General features: G+C 40.5%; 2 protein-coding genes across 5 annotated transcripts in view; one reads left to right on the top strand and one right to left on the bottom strand.

Moving 5' to 3' along the window:
• The window catches only part of LYSMD2 (LysM domain containing 2), a 37,149-nt gene that overhangs the window by 10,206 nt on the left and 3,988 nt on the right, over positions 1–22,955 (bottom strand). The window contains exons 1-2 of one of the 4 annotated variants that reach the window (XR_014312813.1): positions 6,579–6,769; positions 5,449–5,923 (exon numbers count right to left, since the gene is read on the bottom strand). Coding sequence is in view for 2 of the 4 variants with exons in the window: in XM_082734758.1 (XP_082590884.1) it covers positions 5,449–5,727 (279 nt within the window). In the remaining 2 variants the exon portion in view is untranslated. Of the gene's footprint in view, positions 1–5,215; positions 5,350–5,448; positions 5,924–6,066; positions 6,208–6,578; positions 6,770–22,955 lie in introns of those variants that run through there. The other 3 variants (XM_082734758.1, XM_082734757.1, XM_082734760.1) reach the window with 3 other exon arrangements.
• Positions 6,294–22,955, top strand: part of TMOD2 (tropomodulin 2) — a 69,274-nt gene continuing 52,612 nt past the window's right edge. Inside the window, exon 1 of the mRNA XM_082734754.1 lies at positions 6,294–6,392. The gene's annotated coding sequence lies outside the window, so the exon portion shown is untranslated. The remainder of the gene's footprint in view (positions 6,393–22,955) is intronic.

The raw sequence follows: 22,955 nt of genomic DNA, 5'->3' as shown, positions 1-22,955 counted from the left end.
AAGGCAAATCTATAGATTAGAATGTATATTTGGGGGCTGCCTGGGGCTAGAGAAGGAAACAGAAGGAAGGTCAGCGGCACAGGGATGTTTTCAGAGCAACGGCACTGCTCTAAAGCTGGACTGTGGTGATGACTGCACAACTCTGTAACTCACTGAAAGTCCTTGAATTGTACACTTAGAATGGGTGAATGTTGTGGTATGTAAATTATATGTCAGTGAAACTGTTTTTTGAGTTTTCTTTTAAGATTTTATTTCTTTTAAGATTTATTTATAAATAAATAAATAAGTTTGAGAAGCAGACTCCCTGCTGAGCAGGGATTTGGACATGGGGCTCCATCCTAGGACCCTGAGATCATAAGCTGAGTGGAAGGCAGAGGCTTAACTGACTGAGCCACCCAGGTACCCCAAAATTGTTTTATAAAAAAGAAAACACGAGGATTCTTGGGATTCTCCCTCTGTCCCACCCTACTAAAAATAAAATAAAATAATAAAAAAGAATACGTGAGAATCTATTAAATCCCAAGCTACTAAAGGCCATTTTACCATACTTCTCATTACATGTTGCACTATTAATTTATGGTTCTCTTGCCTTTGATCAGCAAGGATCAACAATTTCTATCAGCAGCAGGGCCTAAAGGTATGAACACAAAAGATGTACATATACTTACATTTCTAATTACAACCTTGTCCCTAAAATGACAATCATTTCACCTTGTTTCAGCAAGGTGACTTCTGTCAGGGAAGTATGAAGAAGCAACTAGGTTTAGCAGCACACTGGAAGAAAGTGAGAAGACTCTGGGAATAAAACCGGACAGTAAGTAATTGAGGGCACGGGAAGCAAGGTGGCCTCTGGAGAGGGGAGAGGATAGGCAAGCTGCCAGGAGGAAGCAAAGAGACAATGAAAAAGTTAATGCAAATAATAGGTCTCCTCACAGCCTCCTGCTCACTTTTGTTTGTATGCTGTTCTCTAGCTGTTTTTTCAGGGTTTCCAAACAAAAAGTTCACAGTGGCTGCCTCGAGCCATGAGCTTCCTCCCAAAGTTTGCAACCAACTGAGAGGAGCTAGGATAACCACAAACATCACAGCTAAATCTAGAACACTGGGTTAGGGCAAGGACCTTAAGTCTCAGGAGAGATAGGCACAGCCAGGGAAATTCCAGCCCAAGCAAATTCAAGTCTGAGAACTACATCGTATTTAGTAGTTTCTCACCTTAGCCCAGATAGTTTCAGTTTCCCAGACCACTTCCTCAAATGCCTCTTTGGTAGAGATGCTCAAAAGTAAACCTATGCTTATTTCAATGTCAAGATTCTCCGCCAGTAGAAGGGGAGAAAACCAGCACCAATCTTGCTGTAGGCTTGAGAGCCAGCCTCAAATCACACTTTGCAAATCCAGTCACTCAACCCCTACGTGGGCTCTGTCTTTCAAGGTCTACTCAACTCCAGGGCCCAGCGACTTCACTCCAGGCAGGCCAGCGGATGAGGTCCATACATATGGGAAGGGCCTGCGTGTGCCAGACTCAGGCTAGGCACGGAATGTACAGAAACGAGTTAGACAAGCAACCTGGCTTCTCGAGTAGCTACAGGCTAATGGAAATCAGCAGTAGACAAAACTCATCATTAACAGGAGAAAAGCATGTATCATCCTGTAATCCCTGCATGTAGCACAAGGACTCAAACAAACCAGGCTCAATAAAACCAAGTAAAAAAAAATAATAAAAAATGCTAGTTATTAATAACTAAAATGACTTTAAAAGGGATATGGGAAAGGTCCTTTAGATATTTTCTAAGGCACTGGCCAAACAACCTCAGTCCATCAGGCGTCAGGTCTGGCCAGGCTCTCCAATATCGGCATTCTTCTTTCCTATAGAGAAGCCTTCTGGATGCCTGGGCCTATCTCTACAGCAGAAATACTCAAATGAAATAGTAAACAAATAAGCAGAAAATATGTAGTTTATATATAGTATCAACAAATCATCCAGAATCCAACCCCTTCCCACCACTTCCTTTTCCGCTGCTTTGGTCCAGGCTGCCATCCTCTCTCCTGCATTATTATAAAGCCTTTATCCTCTCTGGTCTCCCTGCCTTGGCACTCCCTGGGCTACAGTCTGTTCTCCAAGCAGCAGCCAGAGTGATCCTCTTAATGCATAAATCAGATCATGTCATTCTTCTGTTCAAATTCCTCCACTTTCCAACTCACTCAGAGAAAGAGCCAAAGTTCTTACAATGGCCTTAAAACCCCAAGTGATCTGGTTCAAATATACCCTATTGCATTATAAACACCAGGTATGCTATTCCTGGAACTTGCCAATTATGGTCCCACCTCAGGGCCTTTGCATCACTTGCTATTTCTCCTGCCTGGAATGTTCTTCACAGATATCTGCACACCCCTCACCCCCTTGCCTCCTTCTCCATGAGGTCTTTGTGGTCACACCATTTTAAATTACAGCCACCTCCACTAGCCCTCCTTCTCTCCTTTCCCTGCTTTACTTTCTTTCATTTTGCTTATCAATACCTGACCTATAGGGGTGCCTGGATGGCTCAGTGCGTTAAGCCTCTGCTTTCGGCTCAGGTCATGATCTCAGGGTCCTGGGATCAAGCCCCACATTGGACTCTCTGCTCAGTAGGGAGTCTGCTTCCCCTTCTCTCCCACCTGCCTCTCTACCTACCTGTGATCTTTTTCTCTGTCAAATAAATAAATAAAATCTTTAAAAAAAAATATTGACCTATAACATATTTCGTTTGTTTACTTACTGTCTCCACTAAGATATAAGTTCCATGAGGGCATGGATTTCTATTTATTCACTAATGTATCACCAAAAAGATAGAAGGTGGGTAAAAAAAAGGAAAATAAGATGAATAATAAATACTGTTGGGAAGACAAGGCAGGGAGGGGGGAAGGGGGTATGGAGGAGGGCTGTAATTTGACAGAGAGTAGTCAGGAAGGCCTCATGGAGGAGACATACAAACAAGAACTTGAAGGCAGTGAGGCAGCAAGTCACACAGCCAAGATAAGCTACATAATTTGCAGGGCCCAGTGAAAAGTGCAAATGTGGGGCCCTTGTTCAGAAAGTATTAAAAATTTCAAGATGGTGGGGCACCTGGCTGGCTTAGTCAGTTAAGCGTCCGCCTTTGGCTCAGGTCATGATCTCTGGGTCCTTGGGACTGAACCCTTTAAACAATAATTTAAATATGCTTATGACCTCGGCAGTCAATATTAGAAACTTAACTAATTTAACTTCTTTCTGTTCGATCAGGGAAAGAAAAAAACTTCTCTCCCTTTTTAGGTCCCACGTAAAATCTCAATTTACCATGAGTAAATCGAATTAATAATTGCCTCCATTAATTAAAGCACTAATGTCACTTCACTGTTACAGTAATAATTATCACTTCCACTGTTTCCACATAATCAGTGGAAGAGTCTCTAAAAATTTCATCAACTATAGTTCAGGACCTATAGTAAATGATATACATGTAATAAACCAGTGGTTCTCAATGAAGAGCGAGTTTCTTCCTAGGGAACATTTGGCAATCTCTCAATGGGGGTTGGGGGTCCTACTGGCATCTAACAGGCAGAGGTCAGAGATGCTATTAAACATCCTATAATGCACAGCACAACTCCCACAACAAAGAATCTGTAAATATGTATGTAAGGCCCATAATATCAATAGTGCTGCAGTTGAGACTGTGGCCATACATTATAGTTCCCAATTATACCTGAGCTTAACATCTTAAAATCAAGTCTTTTTGAAAGTAGTGAAAAATCTAGTTTACACCTTAACTATAAAGGGTGACTCTTAACTATAAGGTTAAGAGTAACAGGATCTACAGTGAGCAAAAACATGATTAGAAAGCATCTGATCAAAAGTAGAGAGCAGCTCTGAGCAGATGTTTAGGAGCTCTAAGCCACTCAGGTGCAGCCAAGTAGGGCACTGGCCTGGAGAGACTGCTGTGGGTAGGGACCAGGGAAATAACACTTCTCTAGAGATCATGGGATCCTGGTACAGTCACCCTGGCCCAGTAGGTATGACATACAGAAACCATACAGAAGAGACCTTCCTTTTTCAACAGCCAAGATGCTAAGAGAGCTCTTGATAAGACTAGGATAGAAACAAGGGTGGAAATCAGAAGAAGTATCTAGATAAAAGCAAATGCTTTATCACTGTGCGAACTCAAGCTGTTCTCAGTGAAAAACATACTCAGATAATATCCTTACCTCTCACCCCTCTTCCCATCTGTAAAAAAGTTAATTACACCTACCTCCAAGGCTCATTAGGAAAACCAAATTGAATAAAAACAAGATGGAACAGGACAAATGTAATGCCTGGCACACAGCAGGCATTCAGCAAAAGGTAGTTACTGATAAGCCCCAACTCTGTTTTCCTCTGGCCCTCACCCAATCCAGGTCTTATTGATGTACATAACAATGGCAGTTCTACGGACACGTTTAGAAACTCCCAGGCAGATGGAAAGGGACTATCCATAGCATGATAATATCAGTATATGCCCGCACAGCAAGATCCCTGGTCTCAAAATGTTTAAATAAGACCTGCCAGGTAAACATACAGTACCAACCTGAAGGTGCAGAATAAATTAGTCTCTGTCAATCTGTGAAGGGCCAGAAAGAGTTTCACTTTAAGAGAAAGATACAGATAAGATCGCCTTTCTTCCCATCAGTGTCTAAAGTGTTTCAGGAAAGAACACTGAAAACTGATACAGAACTCAAATGTAAAAAGGCCATCACATGGCTCAGAGTTAATTATAAGTAATTTTAATGAGACAATATGCTCCCTCTGGTTTCCATGTTCTTCCCAGAGGTGTAATGCAATATACCTAGGACACACACACTTATAAATTTATAATAAACACAGCTCTTCAGCTCACCTAGACCCCAGTTCTGGGCTGCTGCTTAGCGACAGGTGTCACATTCACAGTTGCCCGTGAGCCCAGGGGTGTAATTTCACTTCTAAATAAAGCAGCATCATCGATAAAACCAGAACCATCCTGCGGAAACAACTGTACCACCCCTGACTCATCGCCGCGCTTGTTTACAGACAAAACAAAATTCCCTGCCCGAGGTCACACCTCAGCTGGGCTCTGAGTAAATATGCACTACGGCAGTGTGATCTGGACTGAAACTCAGGTGAACATGGCTCCCTGGTCGGCTCTGGTCGGCCTCGCCGAGTCCGGGCAGGACGCCGGGAACTCGATGCACTTACCTGGGGAGGGAGCTAGGGCGGCCTGCCCATCTGGCCGCAGAACCATCTTCGGTGACCGCGGCGGCGGCCCTCAGTGCGCCGTGGGCTAGCGCCAGGGGACGGCTAGCCGCCCGCGCGACCCCCGAGCACCCGGCCCCTCCCCGAGCCCCCGCCCCGGAGCCCCCCCCCCCGGAGCCCCACGCCCCGAGCCCCCGCCCGGCCTCCGCCCCGCCGCCGCGGCGCGCCCTGCTCACCGTGACTCCGTACTTGAGCGCGATGCCCTGCAGCGTATCGCCGGCGCCGACCCGGTGCTCCACATGGCGCTCGATGACGCCGGCGCCCAGCGGCGCCCGCACGCTGGCCGTGCTGCCGTACGAGCGGGTCTTGGTGCGGGCCAGACTCAGCGACAGCTCGGCCTCCTCGGACTCGGAGCCCGAGCGCGAGCGCGAGCGCGGCGGCGGCGAGGGGGCCGAGGCCCGGGGCGCCCGGGGGCCGCCTTCCCGCAGGGACAGCGCGGGCGACGAATCCGCCATAGGTCCCGCGGAGGCCGCCAGGTCGCGAAGCTCGCCAAGGGGGCGGCGCCTCGTGCGCCGCCGCCTCTTCTTCCTCCTCAGAGGGGCTGCGGCGGGCCGTTTCGCGGGGGCGGCGGGCTGGAGGCCACGACGGGGAGCTGCGGGCCGGGCATGGCGGGCGCCCCCCTCCTGCGCGTCCCGCCTTCCCCCGGCGCACCTGCAAGCGGAAGAGCGAGACGAGATCCCGCAGCCGCCGGGCCGAGCGCCGCGGCCCCACCCTGCTCGCCGGTGCGGGGCCCTGCGGTGCGGGGAAGCGGGGCGCGCTACCGCCCGCGGCCGCGGGGGCGCAGGGGGGCCCACCGTCAGGCGTCCTCGGCGCAGCGGAACCCTGCGGCACGCCCGCAGATGCTAGTGAGAGCCCTGCCCCCACCAGGGCGAAACACCAGAGCTTCGCTCTGCTTCCTTTATCGATCCCCCAGCAGGCGCCCGCTTTCTCAGACCTCCAAGCTCTCCACGAAGGGTACTTCCCTCCCCCCACCCGACTACCCTGATGACCTCAAAGCCCACGTCACAGAAAACATTAAGGCCATTGAGCACACAGTTTCTCCAGGCCCATCTCAACAGCCAGGAGGGTCCGGCCTTTCAGCGTTACAGCAGCAGGGATAGGCCTTTGAACATTACACCAGGTGGGTCACCTCCGACCAACCCTCCAGCTCTTTGCATTTCACTCCTCACTGCACACCCGTGCCAAACTGAGTCCTGACCTGCCTGGAACGAGTGACCGGTTACAGTCAATTCTCCGGGCTCACTAGCTACATCCCATTCTCGTGGCTCACTAAAATTTATTATCTGCACCCATCCTTTTTTCTTACCCGTTTCCTCTTTAAGATGCTGAAATCATAACTCCACAAAGTATTATCATTAAATCCACGGTTGACCTCATCTGTGTTCTTCATCTGAACACTCCCTCCTCAGCATGCTGGCTTCTGACAGTATTCTCCACAGAGTGGGTATGCATTTACTAGAGGCTGCCGCCACGATTTCTGTTGTACTCTGGACAGCTCTACGACAGGAGTACCCAATATGCAAGTCAGGAGACTGGAAGTTTAATTCATTGGCTGAAGTTTCTCTGTGTCGCAGAGCTGGACAGAGGCAAAGGCACTGGAGCTTGGAGACACCACAAAGGATGGTAGAGGAGCAAGTGGTCCTCACATCACCCTCCCACTCAAAATGGCTCCCTGTGGACAGCAGCATTACAACTCACATTGGCACCCAAAGTATTCTTTCTATTTTTATCATCCATGCATTGGTCATATCCCATCTGCAACTTCTCCTGTACTCATCCCGCCAGACAGAGCCAGTTGAACCTGCCCCTCTTGCCTACCTTCCTGTGTGCATATGCTATATACCCCCCACCTATAATGCTACTCTTCTATATCCTGTATTTTTTTTTTAATTTAAGGCCCATCCCAAATGATACATCCTCCAAGAAATCTTTCCTGATTTCCAGGTGTCTCCCTCCCTTAGCCACCCAATCGTTATTGTTTCTCCACTGAACCCCAAGGCAGTTGGTACCTCTTGTTTAGCACTTGTGTTTTGTATCATGTACTTAAATTGCCTCTACATGTTCTCCAAGGAGGCGTAACTAGATTTTACTCATCTTTTTAGCACCAGCAGTGCTTAGCCCAGAGCCTTCAATAAAGCATCAAAAGTAGCTGAATGAAGGTGTGGTAAAAAGATCCCAAAAGCTAAATTAGATTCTTTAGCAAGACTGTGCCATACATGAACTCTTGAGTGGTATCCATTGTGCCCATCCCAGGAACTATAAGAGAGGAAGAATGCCCGAGTTTCAATATATTATGAGATCAGGAAATAACTTCAAGAAATTGTCCTTAAAGAATTCACAACCTAGTATTGAGAGCGCATATACCATGTCTTCCAGTGAGGAAAAGTTTACAAGAACTGGAAGTTTTTATTTGAAGACTAATGAACTGGATTATGAGAGGTGTGCTTTGGTGCTCTTTGGGAAAAGTTCAATGATCAATTAATTGGGGGAAACACTAACAGGCTATATTTCCCTTTTGGGGGTTCACAATGCACATTAGAATACTGAAGGTTCTAGAAGGCCTGTAGTAAAGTAAGCTATTAGGTTTGGCTTAACACTGTATTTCCCAAACTCATTTAACCACAAAACCCCTCTTTCTCAGAATTTTAGCAGTTTGGGCTGTGCTAAATTAAAGGGGTGAAAGACAAGCCTATATAAGAAACCAGGAAGATGACTTGAGAAATTAGAGAATACCAAAAGATAGAAGAGTTGGTACCTAAAATAAGGGGCAGAAAATGAGCCAGTTGGAAAAAGGCTAGGTGATGATCACTTAAGCATATTATAAAATAACCAAGGCCTCTGTAAAAATTCCAAAAAAAAAAAAAAAAAAAAAAGTACCACCAAAAATACAGAGAGATTGAAAAGCCATCTCATCCCCCTCTCATAAGGATAAGTTTCTAAGATGTCCTCAGTTATTTCCAACTTTTCCTCCCTTAAGAAATCCTGGATCATAAAACACCTCCAAAACAGCTATAAAATGCTCTGAAATAATAAAGCTTAAACAATTCTCAAAATTTTCTCCATGATTCCTCTTTAAGATCTTCACTAGAATTTCCTATAGATTTCAGGAATTAATCAGTTTGAATTAATACTTATTTGATATTTTAGAGTTAGGGTCCTATGTGAGGTATTTTCCTTAGTTACTGGGGCTATTTCCAAATATTTAATCTTCCTTTAAGTTTTATATTGAATTCTCTATAATCTAAATAATATAAGTCAATATCTACAATTTATGGCTTAGAATGAAAATTTTTAAAGGTTTTATTTATTTATTTGACAGAAAGAGAAAGAGCACAAGCAGGGGGAGCAGCAGGCAGAGGGAGAGGGGAAACCAGGGAGCCCAACGTGGGTCTCAATCCCAAGACCTTGAGATCATGACCAAAGCCAAAGGCAGATGCTCAACTGAACGAGCCACCCAGGCACCCCAAGAATGAACTTCAATATTGGTGTTTTGTGTATCTACATATAACACAGAGCAAACCTCACAATTAATAGTGAAGCATTAGAAGCATCTCCTTCGGGGGTGCCTGGGTGGCTCAGCTGGTTAAGTGTCTGACTCCTGATCTCAGGGTTGAGTTCAAGTCCTGCATTGGGCCCCATGCTGGGCATGGAGCCTACTTTAAAAATAAATAAACAAAATAAAATTTAAATTTAAAAAAGAAGAATTTCCTTTGAGGTCAAGAATAAGAAAAGGAAGTTTTTTTTTTTTTTAAGATTTACTTATTTATTTTAGAGAGAGACGGAGAAAACACAAACAGGGGAAGGGGCAGAAGGAGAGAATATCCAAGCAGACTCCCGCTGAGTGCAGAGCCTGACGTGGGGCTCAGAACCTGAGCCAAAACCACAAGTTGGATGCCCAACAGATTGAGCCACCCATGCACCCCAGAAAAGGAGGCCTTCTATCACTGCTTCTATTTAATTCCGTAGTCCCTAGCCAATGCAATAAGGAAAAGGAGGAGAAAGGGAAAGGAAAATTAACAAGAAATAAGCTGTTTATTGATAACAGATAACACTAAAATGTTTACAGGCAATACAAATAACATCTACACTGGGGACTGTTCAAACTTCAAAAGTTTTAAGACAGAAAGATCAATATGCAAATATCAATTACATCATCCAATCAGAAAATATAATTGGGAAAAGATGATCTAGATACCAAAAAAAATTTTTTTAGGAATAAAAAAAAGGAAAGCATGCTTTTCATGGAAAAATTATAAAATTCTACTAAAATATACAAAAGAAGATGAAAATAAAAGCAGAGATATACCATGTTTATGGATGGGAAGATGAAAAATACCATTTCCTTCCCAAACTAATATATGAACTCATTGCAATTCCAAAAAAATCTCTATGGGATTCTTCATAGCTAAGAAGAGCAAGACATTTCCTGAAGAAGAATGAGGAAGATGGACTTACCTTCACACAACCATCAATACTTACAGTGCAGCAATGAGACCTACACCACGGCAGTAATACTGCCAGGACAGACAAATGTGACAAAGGGACAACAAAGGAAGCCCAGCAACAGGCCCATCCATATCAGAGAAAGTTAATCTATGGCAATAAATGCTGTTGGCACTGTTACCATGTGAAAAAATAATCAAGTTCAATCTCTCCTCTACCATACCGAAATCAGTTACAGATTGAGGACATAATTGAGAAAAACACACTTTAACACTTTTAGTACAATATCTTTATAACCTTGGGATAACAAAACATCTCTCCCTCTTTTAAAAAGATTTTATTTATTTGACAAAGAGAGAGACAGCGAGAAAGGGAAGACAAGCAAGGGGAGTGAGAGAGGGAGAAGCAGGCTTCCTGCTAAGCAGGGAGCCAGATGCAGGGCTCCATCCCAAGACCCTGGAGTCACGGACGGCCTCAGCCCGAGGCAGATGCCCAATGACTGAGCAACCCAGATGCCCCACAAGACATCTTTAAGCGAGAAACCAAATTACAAACCACAAAGAAAAAAGACCGGTGAATTCTGTATACCAACATTAAAAATTTCTGTGCCTTGGGGTGCCCGGGTGGCTCAAGTGTGTTAAGCAGCTACCTTCAGCTCAGGTCAGGATCCCAGAGTCCTGGGATCGAGCCCTGCATCAGGCTCCCTGCTCAGTGGAGAACCTGTTTCTCCCTCTCCCTCTGTCTGCCATTCTGTATACTTGTGCTCTTTCTCTCTCCATCTCCCTGCCAAATAAATAAATAAAGAAATAAAGAATCTTTAAAAAAAAATTTCTGGAGGCACTTAAGGGCATCTGGGTGGCACAGTTGGTTAAATGTCCAACTCTTGGTTTCACTTCAGGTCATGATCCCAGGATCATGAGATCGAGCCCCATGTTGGGCCCTCACACTCAGTGCAGAGTCTGCCTAAGATTCTCAATCCCTCTCTCTCTAAAATAAATAAATCCCTTTTTTAAATTGCCTTAAGATTTGAATAGAAGGGTATGAAATGGAAAAAAATATATACTTGAATACATATAGCTGACAAAATATTACTATCTAGAATATATTAAGATGCCTGTGAGCTATAAAAAGACAAATACTAGAAAAATGGTCAAACATTTTCAGAAGATAAAACTCAAATGGCCAACAAACCTAGGGGAAAATGCTCAATGCTACCAATAAGCAGAGGAATTCTATCTAAAACTACAATTTCATAGGCACAAGGTTGGCAAAAATTAAACAACTGGACAATTCTAAGTACTGGTGAGATTGTCAAAAGGAAATCTCAAACAGTGTTGGCAATATAAACTGGTGCCACCACTTTGAAGAGCTATGAGACAATATCTAGTAAAGTTGAAGAAGCACATATCCAGTGTTCTGGCTCTAGCAAGCTAGAAGGTCTAAAACTTAAGCGAAGTCCTCCTACTACGACTATTTTCAATTTAGGTTAATTTTTTAAGTGAAATTCATAACGAAGCTGGCCATTTAAAGAAGGGACAGATTTACGCATCGAAACAAGAAGAACCTGAAAGCTAGAACCATAAATAACTTGCCTAAATTAATATATGAAGACATAGAAAGTCTGAATGGTTCCAATAACCATTAAGAAACCAAGCAGTAGGGCACCTGGGCGGCTCAGTTGGTTGAGTGACTGCCTTCAGCTCAGGTCATGATCCCGGATTTCCGGGATCGAGTCCCGCATTGGGCTCCCAGCTCCTTGGGGAGTCTGCTTCTCCCTCTGACCTTCTCCTCTCTCATGTTCTCTCTCACTCATTCTCTCTCAATAAGAATAAAAATCTTAAAAAAAAAAAAAAAAGAAAAGAAAAGAAAAGAAAAAGAAACCAAGCAGTACAGGGCACCTGGGTGGCTCAATTGGTTAAGTGACTGCCTCAGGCTCAGGTCATGATCCCAGGGTCCCGGATTGAGCCCCGAGATGTGTGTCCAACTCTCTGCTCAGCAGGGAGTCTGCTTCTCCCTCTCCCCCTGCCTGCTGCCCCCTACTCCTGCTCTCTCTCTCACTCTTTCTCAATAAATAAATAAAATCTTTTTTTAAATGGATGTAAGAATCTTAAGATACTATGAAGCCAAATCTAGCAGTGCATACAAAAGATAATCCATCATGAACAAGATGACTTTATCCCAGAAATTCAAGGGTGACTTACTATTAAAACGTTAACTGATTTTAGGGTAAAATAGATAGAACCAAGTAATGAATCTAAGAAAATATGAGCAAGGCCTTTATAAAGAAATAAATCTTAAATTTATTAAAATACATTAAAGAAGACAAATTTTTTAAAAAAAAACTATGCCATGTAGTTTTAGTATAGACAGTATAATAGTATAGACAGGAAAATTCAAAATCATTAAAAAAAAAGTCCATACTCTTCAAATTGACCTGTATATTTTATGCAGCAGCAACTAATATCCCAATATGAGTCTGCAAGAAACATGACAGGGTAATTCTAAACTTGATATGAAAGAGCAAAGAACCATAGACAGCGAAGATGCTGAAAGGGAAGGGCGCCTGGGTGGCTCTTGTCAGTTAAACATCTGCCTTCGGCTCAGGTCATGATCACAGGTCCTGGGATCAAGACCCGAATTGCGCTCCCTCCTCAGTGGGGAGACTGATTCTCCCTCTGCCCCTCCCCCTTCTCATGTGCACAAAAATAAGTAAATAAAATCTTAAAAAAAAAAGAGAGAGGAGGAAGAAGAAAAGGAAAACTGCCCTACCAGTTATCAAGAATTATTATAAAGCTAGAATATTTAGGACAGGGTTTATTCATGCTGGGAGATTAATGAATACCAGTAGTGTACCCAGAACCAAAATCACAAATGTATGAGAACTCATCCATGACACAGGGAGCACTGCAGATCACTGAGGAATGGTGTATGAAATACATGATGTCAGGGCAAAGGGTCATCCACATGGTAGAACTCCTACCATACACAAAATCTAATTTCTGATGGATTACAGACTTCAAGATGAAAGATAAAACTCCTTCAACTTACAGAAGAATATATAGAAGATATCTATATGATCCCACGATAAGAAAATACCTCTTTAGCAAGACAAAAAAGCATTCTCCATAAAGAAGATGGGTAAGCATGACAACTTTAAAATTCAGAACTTTTGCTAACAAAAAGAAACCTTAAAGAAAAATTAAATTAGAAACTAGAAGAAAATACAGGAGTCCCAGGAAACAAGAATACTTGACTGGAATCTTTGATTTATACTTTATCATTTGAACTCCAGCTCATTTTTATATGAAAATCAGGAACCGAACAGATTCTGAAATCTAGGTATTCTTCCTTATTTTAACTCACCTATCTGAGCTTAAAAACTGCATAAACACCGATAACAAGGAATGTTTTATTTACAACATACACAATCAACTGCATGTTAATATCTAGAATATTTGAAAAGCTAATTCCTACATAACAAAAAGAGAAAAACAAATAACCCGCTGGCAAAACTAGAATTTTATAGAAGAATAAAAATCCAAGTGTTGACTAAAAATATGAAAAATGCTCAACCTCATTAATAATCAGAAAATTTCAGGGGCGCCTGGGTGGCTCAGTGGGTTAAAGCCTCTGCCTTTGGCTCGGGTCATGATCCCAGGGTCCTGGGATCGAGCCCCGCATCAGGCTCTCTGAGCCTGCTTCCTCCTCTCTCTCTGCCTGCCTCTCTGCCTACTTGTGATCTCTGTCTCTCAAATAAATAAATAAAATCTTTAAAAAAAATAATAATAATAATCAGAAAATTTCACCTTAAGGTCACAAAGAATAACCATTTTACATTCACCAGGCTGGGAAAAAATTAAGTTTGGCAAGACCAGTTACTGGTGAAGATAAGAATTCTATACAGTAAAAAAAAAAAAAAAAAAAAAATTCTATGCAGTGATGGGACAAGTACAATTGGTACAACTATTTTGAAAAACACTCTGCCATTATCTTGCAAAACTGCACATGTTCATTCTTACTAACCAGATATTCCAATAGTAAAAACTGTATATGTTCTATTGAAAACCTTGCACCTACACACCAGGAAAGGTGTGAGAATGTCCATTGTTCAGAATAACAAAAAACTGGAAACAATCAATTATTCATCAAGAGTAGAATAAATAAATTGTGCTGAGAGATTCTTTGAGAAACAGTTCACATGCCATACAATTCATCCATTTAAATGTGGGGTTTTTTTGTATATTTGTATTACATCACCTTTTTAAATTGTGGTAAAATACATATAAAAATAAAATTAACCACTTAAAACATTTTTTAAAAGATTTTATTTTTAAGTAGGCTCTACATGCAATGTGGGGTCTGAATCAAGAGTTGCATGCTCTACCAACTAAGCCAGCCAGGTGCCCCCCACTTTTACCTTTTTTTTTTTTTTTAAGATTTTATTTATTTATTGGACAGACAGAGATCACAAGCAGGCAGAGAGGCAGGCAGAGAGAGAAGGGGAAGCAGGCTCCCCACTGAGCAGAGAGCGGACGCAGGGCTCCATCCCAGGATCCTGGGACCATGACCCGAGCCGAAGGCAGAGACTTTAACCCACTGAGCCACCCAGGCGCTCCGACTTTTACCTTTATTAAGTATACAATTTAGTAGCACTAATTACATTCACAATGTTGTGCAACCATCACTACCAGTTTGTTTTCCAAAACCTTTTTTACTAACTTCAAACAGAAACTTAACACCTAAGCAATAACTCCCCATTCCTGCCTCCTCAGTCCCTAGTAACCTCTAATCTACTTTCTGTCTCTATGAATTTGTCTATTCTAAATATTTCATGAGTAGAAACTTAAAATATTTGCCCTTTTGTGTCTGGCTTATTTTACTTAGCATAATGTCCTGAAGGTTCACCTGTATTGTAGCATGTATCAGAACATCATTCTGATTAACCTAGAGGGTATTACGCTAAATAACATAAGTCAGACTAAGACAAATACCATAAAATTTCCCTTACACGCAGGATCTTAAAAAAAAATAGAACTTAGAAGAAAAATAGAGAACTTGTGGTTGCTAGAAAGGTGGGAGTTGGGGGTATGGGTGAAGTAGGTAAAGGGGATTAAGAAGCACAAATTTCCGGTTATAAAGTAAACAAGTAACTACACTTCTCACAGTGAACATTGAGTATAGAATTGTTGAATCATGATGTTGTACACCTGAAACTAATATAACATTGGCAACTACATTTCAATAATAAAAGTCTTTTTAAAAGAACTTCATTTCTTTTTATGGTTGAATGATGTTCCATTATATGGATATATCACATTTTGTTTGTCCGTTCATCTGTTGATGAACACTTGGGTTGTTTACAGCTTTTGGCTATTGTAAATAATGCTGCAAAGAATACTGATATGTAAGTATCTGTTCAAGTACTTGCTTTCAATTTCTTTGGACAGATACTCTCGAGTGGAATTGCTGGGTCATACTGTAAATCTATTTAGCTTTTTCAGAAATCACCAAACTATTTCCCACATCCTTTGCACGATTTTACATTCTCACTGGTTATGTGTGAGGGTTCCAAATTCCCCACATCTTTGCCAACAAATATTTTTCCCCAGGTTGTGGCTTACTTTTTCATTCTTTTAACAGTGTCTTTCTCAAAGCAGAAGTTTTCAACTTTAATCAAGGGCAACTTACCAATTTTTTTCTTTCATGGGGTCTGCTGGTGGTGGTGTATCTAAAAAGGCCTTGCCAATTTCAAAGTTACCTACATTTTCTTCTGTTATCTTCTAGAAGTTTTATAGTTTGTGTTTTGTATTTAGTCTTTCTTCATCAAATTTTCTTTGCTTCTTGTCAAAGATGAGTTAACCATGTTTGGGTGAGTCTATTTCTGCGGTCTCTATTCTGTTCCACTGATCTATTTGTCTTTCAGCAATGCCACACTGTCTTGATAACAGAAGCTTTATAGTAAGTCTTGAAGTTGGGTAGTGTGAATCCTTTGACTTTGTTCTTCATCGGTATTGTATTGGCTATTCTGTCTTTTGTTTTTCCATATGAATATTGAAATCAGTTCATTGACATCTACAAAATCACTTGCTGGGATTTTTTATTGGGATTGCACTGAATCTATAGATCAACTTGGGAAGAACTGACATCCTAACAACATTGAGTTTTCCTATCCATGAACATGAAATATCTCTCCATTATTTAGACCTTCCTTGATTTCTTTCATCGGGAGTTTTGTTGTTTTCTCTTATAGAGTTATTATATAAATATCTAATCTAAGTATTTTTCTTTCTTTGCTTTTTTGGGGGTGGGGGTACTAATGTAAATGGTGTTGCATTTTTTAATTTCAAGTTCCAATTATAGGAAAGCAATTGATTTTTGTATACTAACCTTGTATCTACAACCTTGTTATAATCATTTATTAGTTCCAGGGTTTGTTTGTTTTCAATCATTCTTTGGGATTTTCTATACAGACAATTATATCTTCTATGAACAAAGACGGTTTTATTTTTTCTTTATCAATCTGTATACACATTTCACCCAACCCTGCTGTCTTACTGCATTAACTAGGGCTTTTAGTCAATGTTGAACAGAAATGGCAAGAGGAGACAACCTTGCCCAGTTTCTGATCTTAGGGAGAAAGTATCTCCCTTCTCATCATTAAGTATGATGTCATCTGTAGAATTTTTATGGCTGTTGTTTATCATATTAAGGAAGTTCCCCTCTATTCCTGTTTTACTGGGAGATTTTTTAGCATAAATGAATGTTGGATTTTGCCAAATGCTTTTCCTATACCTATTGTTATGATTATATGATTATTTTTCTTTAGCCTCTTCATTTAATGGATTACATTAATTGATTTTTTGAATGTTAAACCAGACTTGCATACCTGGAATAAAATCCCACTTAGTGCATAATTCTTGTTATACATTGTTGGATTCAATCTATTAACATTTTGTTGAAGATTTCTGCACCGTTTTCATGGGAGATATTGGCCTGTAATTTTCCTTTTTTTTAATGTTTTCTGTCTTGTTACTAGGGTGATGCTTGGTCTAATAGAACAAGTTAGGAAGTATTCACTGCACTTCTATTTTCTGGAAGACATTACAGAGAATTGGTATCATTTCTTTCTCAAATGCTTGGTAGAACTCAGAGTGAAACCATCTAGGCCATGCTAAAACTAATAAAGACTATAGCATAAATAAATTAAATGGAGACTAGAAAAACAGTAGAGAAAACAAAGAAAACCAAAAGTTGGCTCTTTGAAAAGATCAACAAAATTGGCAAACCTTTAGCTAGACTGACCAAGGAAAAAAGAGAAAAGAGTCAAATACTAAAATTAGGAGTAAAAGAGGGGATATCACCATTGACCTTACAGAAATAAAAAGAATTATAAAAATCATGGAGAATTATATGCCAACAAACTAGGTAACTTAGATGAAATGGATAAATTCCTAAAAAGACATAAACTAAGGAAACTGACTCAAGAAGAAATATATATTCTAAATGTTTGTAGAAAAAGCAAAGAGACTGAGGTAGTCATTTTTTAAAATTTCCAACAGATAGTACACCTGGGTATTCTCAGTTGGTTAAGCATCTGCCTTTGGCTCAGTTCATGAACCCAGGATCCTGTGATCAAGTCTTGCAATGGGCTCCTTGCTCAGCAGGGAATCTGCTTCGCCCTCTGCCTGCTGCTCCCCTTGCTTGTGCTCTCTCCTCCTCCCCCTTTTTGACAAATAAATAAATAAATAAATAAATAATCTTTTAAAAAGTAAAAATAAATTCCCAATAGGATTAAAAAGGTTTATACACCATGACCCACTGGGATTTATCCTAGGAGTGAATTGCTAATTGAACATCTGGAAATCAATGTAATAAACCATATTAATAGAATAAAGGGGAAAACCCCATGTGATCATCTTTACAGATACAGGAAAAAAGTCTTTGATGAAACCCAACACCCTTTCATGATAAAAATATCAAACAAAGTAGGAATAGACAGGAACCTCTTCAAGCTGACAAAGGGTACTTATGAAAGGATACCATCAAGAAAGTGAAAAAAAAAAAAAGAAAGTAAAAAAAATCCAAATCCACAGAATGGGAAAAAAATATATGTAAATCACATGTCTGATAAAGGATATATAACCAGAACATATTAAAAAAACTTTTATAGATCAATAATAGAAAGATAACCTAATTAAAAAGAAAGAGACATTAAGAATTTCATTTACAACTACATTAAAAAGAATAAAATAGGGGCACCTGGGTGGCTCAGGGGGTTAAGCCTCTGCTTTCGGCTCAGGCCATGATCTCAGGGTCCTGGGATGGAGGCCTGCATCAGGCTCCAGAGAGCCTGCTTCCCCCTCTCTCTGCCTGACTCTCTGCCTACTTGTGATCTGTCTCTGTCAAATAAATAAATAAAATCTTAAAAAAAAAAAAAAGAATAAAATATCTAGGAATAAATTTAACCAAGGAGGTGAAATATCTGTACTCTGAAAACTAACACATTGATGAAAGAAGCTAAAGATGACAAAAATGGGTATGTTAACCTTAAGGATTGGAAGAATTAATATTGTTAAAATGTTTATAAATAAGTGTTGGGGCGCCTGGGTGGCTCGGTGGGTTAAACCTCTGCCTTCGACTCAGGTCATGATCTCAGGGCCCTGGGATCAAGCCCTGCATTGGGCTCTCTGCTCGGTGGGGAGCCTGCTTCCCCCCCTCTCTCTGCCTGCCTCTCTGCCTACTTGTGATCTCTCTCTCTCTCTCTCTCTGTCAAATAAATAAATAAATAATCTTTTAAAAAAAAGAAAATGTTTATAAATATATACATTTTTAAATGATTATAAATTTATATATTTATAAATGTTTATATATTTTATAAATATGTTTATAAATAAATATAAATGTTTACCCAAAGCAATCTACAGATTCAATGTAATCTCTATCACAATGTAACAGTATCTTTCACAGGTCTAGAACAAAGAATCCTAAAATTTGTTTGGAACCACAAAAGACCCCAAATAGCCAAAGCAACCTTGAGAAAGACAAAGCTGGAGGTATCTACAATCCTAGATTTCAAGCAATGCTACAAAGCTATTGTAATCAAAACAGTGTAGTATTGGCACAAAAACAGACACACAGATCAATGGAATAGAATAGAGAGTCCAGAAATAAACCCATATTTATATGGTCAACTAATCTAGGACAAAGGAGACAAGAATATCCAATGAGGAAAAAATAGTCTCTTCAATAAATGGTGCTGGGAAAACTGGACAGCTACATACAAAGGAATGAAATTGAGCCACTTTCTTACATCATATTTAAAAATAAACTCAAAATGGATTAAAGACCTAAATTTAAGACCTGAAACCACAAAGCTCCTAAAAGAAAAAAAGGCAATTAACTCTTGGACATCAGCCTTAGCAATATTTTTTGGGATCTGTCGCCTTAGGCAAGGGAAACAAAAGCAAAAACAAACAATTGAGATTACATCATGCTAAAAAAGTTTTGCACAGCAAAGCAGACCATCAACAAAATGAAAAACCAACTTACTGAATGGAAGAAGATATTTGTTCTTACTTTTGTTTTGTTTTTTCTTAAGATTTTATTAATTTGTGTTTTTTTAAGATTTTATTTATTTATTTGACAGACAGAGATCACAAGTAGGCAGAGAGGCAGACAGAGAGAGGGGGGAAAGCAGGCTCCCTGCTGAGCAGAGAGCCCAATGCGGGGCTCGATTCCAGGACCCTGAGATCATGACCTGAGCCGAAGGCAGCGGCTTAACCCACTGAGCCACCCAGGCACCCCTATTTATTAATTTGAAGGAGAGAGAAGGAGAGCGACAGCATGAGAGGAAGTAGAATGGGAGGGAGAAGCAGACTTCCTGCTGAGCAGGGAGCCCAATGTAGGACTGGATCCTGGGACTCTAGGATCATGACCTGAGCAGAAGGCAGTTGCCTAACCAAATGAGCCACCCAGGCATCCAGGGAAGAGATATTTATAAATGATATATCCAATAAGGGGTTAGTATCCAAAATACATAAAGGATTTATACAACTCAACACACACACACACACACAAAGAAAGGAAGGAAGGAAGGAAGGAAAAAGAAAAGAAAAATCTGATTTAAAAATGGGCAGAGGACCTGAGGACATGTTTTTCTGAAGAGGACACACAGATAGCCAATAGACACAGAAAAAGATGCTCAACATTACTAGTTATCAGGCAAAGACAAATCAAAACCACAAGGAGCACCTCACACCTGTCAGAATGGCTAGTACCAAAAAGGCAAGAAAAAGGGGGCACCTGGGTAGCTCAGCTGGTTACGTTCTGCCTTTGGCTCAGGTCATGATCCTGGGGTCCTGGGACTGAGCCCCACTTCAGGCTCCTTCAGGTAGTCAACTTCTCCCTCTTCCTCTGCCCCTCTCCCCTACTGGTGCACCCTCTCTCTCTCAAGTAAATAAAATCTTTTAAAAAAGAAAAAGAAAAAAAATAACAAGTGTTTGGCAAGGATGTAGAGAAAAGGAAAAACATGTACACTGTTGGTGGGAATATAAATTGGTACAGCTACTGGGGAAAACAGTATGTGGAGTTTCCTCAAGAAATTAAAAATAGAAATACCACACAATTCAGTAATTCTACTACTAGGTATTTACTTGAAGAAAACAAAAACACTAGTTCAAAAAGAATATGCACCCTTGAGTTTATTGCAGCAATATTTACAATAGCCAAGATATGGACACAATCTTAAGTACCTGTCAATAGGTGAATTGATAAAGACTATGTGGTATATACACACAATGGAATATTATTCAGCCAACAAAAATGAAACCTTGTCATTCATGACAACACGAATAGGCCTCTAGAACAGTATGGCAAGTGAAATGTCTCAGACAGGGAAAGACAAATACTGTATGATTTCATTTTTATGTGGAATTTAAAACACAAAATAAAACAAACAGAAACAGACATAAATACAGAGAAAAAACTGATGGTTGCCAAGGAGAGAGGTGTGGGGGTGAATAGGTGAAACATGTAAAGGGGATTACAAAGTCCAAACTTCTAGTTATAAAATAAATAAGTCACAGGACATAGGGAAGACAGTCAATAATACTGTAATACACATGCATGGCGAAAGACGGGAACTACATTTGTGGTAAGCATTTCATGTATAGAATTCAAATCGGGGGCGCCTGGGGGGCTCAGTGGGTTAAGCCACTGTCTTCGGCTCAGGTCATGATCCCAGGGTCCTGGGATCAAGCCCCGCATCGGGCTCTCTGCTCAGCGGGGAGCCTGCTTCCTCCTCTCTCTCTGCCTGCCTCTCTGCCTGCTTGTCATCTCTCTCTGTCAAATAAATAAATAAATAATCTTAAAAAAAAAAGAATTGTCAAATCGCTATGTTGTACACCTGAAAAAAACTGGGCAAAGGATTTAAATAGATACTTCTCCAAAGAAGATACAAAAATGGCCAATAAGCACATGAAAAAAGGCTCAATATCATTAGCCATTAGAGAAATGCATCTCAAAATCACAAGGGGATATCCACTTCCATTCACTAGCATGCCTGCGGTAAAAACAAAAAAGCCATTAAGAAGTGATGGCAAAGATATGAAGAAATTGGAATCCTCATATATTTCTGGTAAAAATGCAAAATGGTTCAGCTACTTTGGAAAACAGTTTGGCTGTTCCTCATAATGCTAAACTTTATGTTTAGCATGTTCCATATGACCTACCAACACTATGCATAGGTATATACCCTAGAGAAACGAAAACATGTCCATACAAGATGTACACAACTATGGCTTGTGGCACTAGCCATAATATCCAAAATGAGGAATTGACCTAAATGCCCACCAACTGACAAAGAAAATGTGGCATATCCACACAGTGGAATGCTATTTGGCCATAAAAAATAAAGTACCAACATATGCCACCACATGGCTGAACCATGAAAACAGTATGCTAAGTGAAAGAAGGCAGCCGCAAAACCCCCATATTATAGATCTCACTTACGTGAAATGTTCAGACCAAGGAAATTCAGAGAAGACAACATAGATTAGTGGTCCCTAGGGTCTGGCAGTTTGTGGGGAAGGGGAAGGGTCAGCTCATGTGTATGGGTTTGCTTTTTGGGATTTTAAAAAATGTTCTAATGTTTGGGTGATAGTTTCATAACTGTGAATGTACTAAAAACCATTCCATTGTATGCTTAAAAGGGTGAATTTATGAGATATTAAATATATCTCAATTAACCCATTTTGAAACATGTGCAGAGAATGGTTTAATAATGGTCCCATGCCCAGCTTCAACCATTATCAATTCGTAACCAAGTTTTTTCATCTATAACTTGATGCTGTCACCCTACTCCACTCTCACATTGGCTTATTTTAAAAAACAAACCCCAGATATTTCTTCTTCAAATATTCAGTGTGTTTTCAGTAATATTCAGTAGCATCTTTCTAAAAGATAAGGGCTCTTTTAAAAAAAAATACAGTACCATTATCACATCTAAAAACTTAGTATCTTCATATAATCAAATATCCTGTGTTTCCATGTTGTCCCTCAATTGTCTCATAAATTTGATTTTTTTAGCAGCTTTTCAAATCTAGATCTGCTACATATTGCATTTCATTATCTCTTATGTTTCTGCGTATCCATAAACCCTCGCCCTATTTGTTTTTCTTGCAATACATTTATTGAAGGATTGGGTTGTCATGTAGAGTTTCCCACATTCTGGATTTTGCTGATTGCATTACTGTGATGTTATTTAACATGATCACTTTCGATAGTGATTCACTTTTAGATGCTTGCTGCCAAGTACACTATAAATGTGACTTCATATTCATCAACATAGTTGCCACATCTTAGTGCTTACCAGACATCAGATCCTTATATCATACTTGACACAAATTATCCCATTTAACCCGTAAAACAACTCCATGTGGTATTATTACCCCAGACTGGAGATAAAGAAAATGAGGCTTAGAGAGGTTCAAAAAAAGTGGTCCCAGTCAACCCCCGAGGCAGTGAACATCTTGTCACAGCCAAGGTCTGTCTGATGTTACAACCCATACTTCTATCCATTACATGACAATATCCCCATCTTTTGCCTGTGACTGTGGTTGTTTTTGTAAATGCTAAGAAGTAGTCCTTCAGTCCACCCAAAGAACTTACTTTTACATATCATCTGTAATACTTAGTTTCAAGCAACAGAAAACATCTCAAAGTGACTCAGCAATAAGGGCAT

This window comes from Mustela nivalis, assembly GCF_964662115.1.
Source record: "Mustela nivalis genome assembly, chromosome: 6".
Lineage (NCBI taxonomy): Eukaryota > Metazoa > Chordata > Mammalia > Carnivora > Mustelidae > Mustela > Mustela nivalis.
This window is presented reverse-complemented; position numbering and strand designations above follow the sequence as displayed.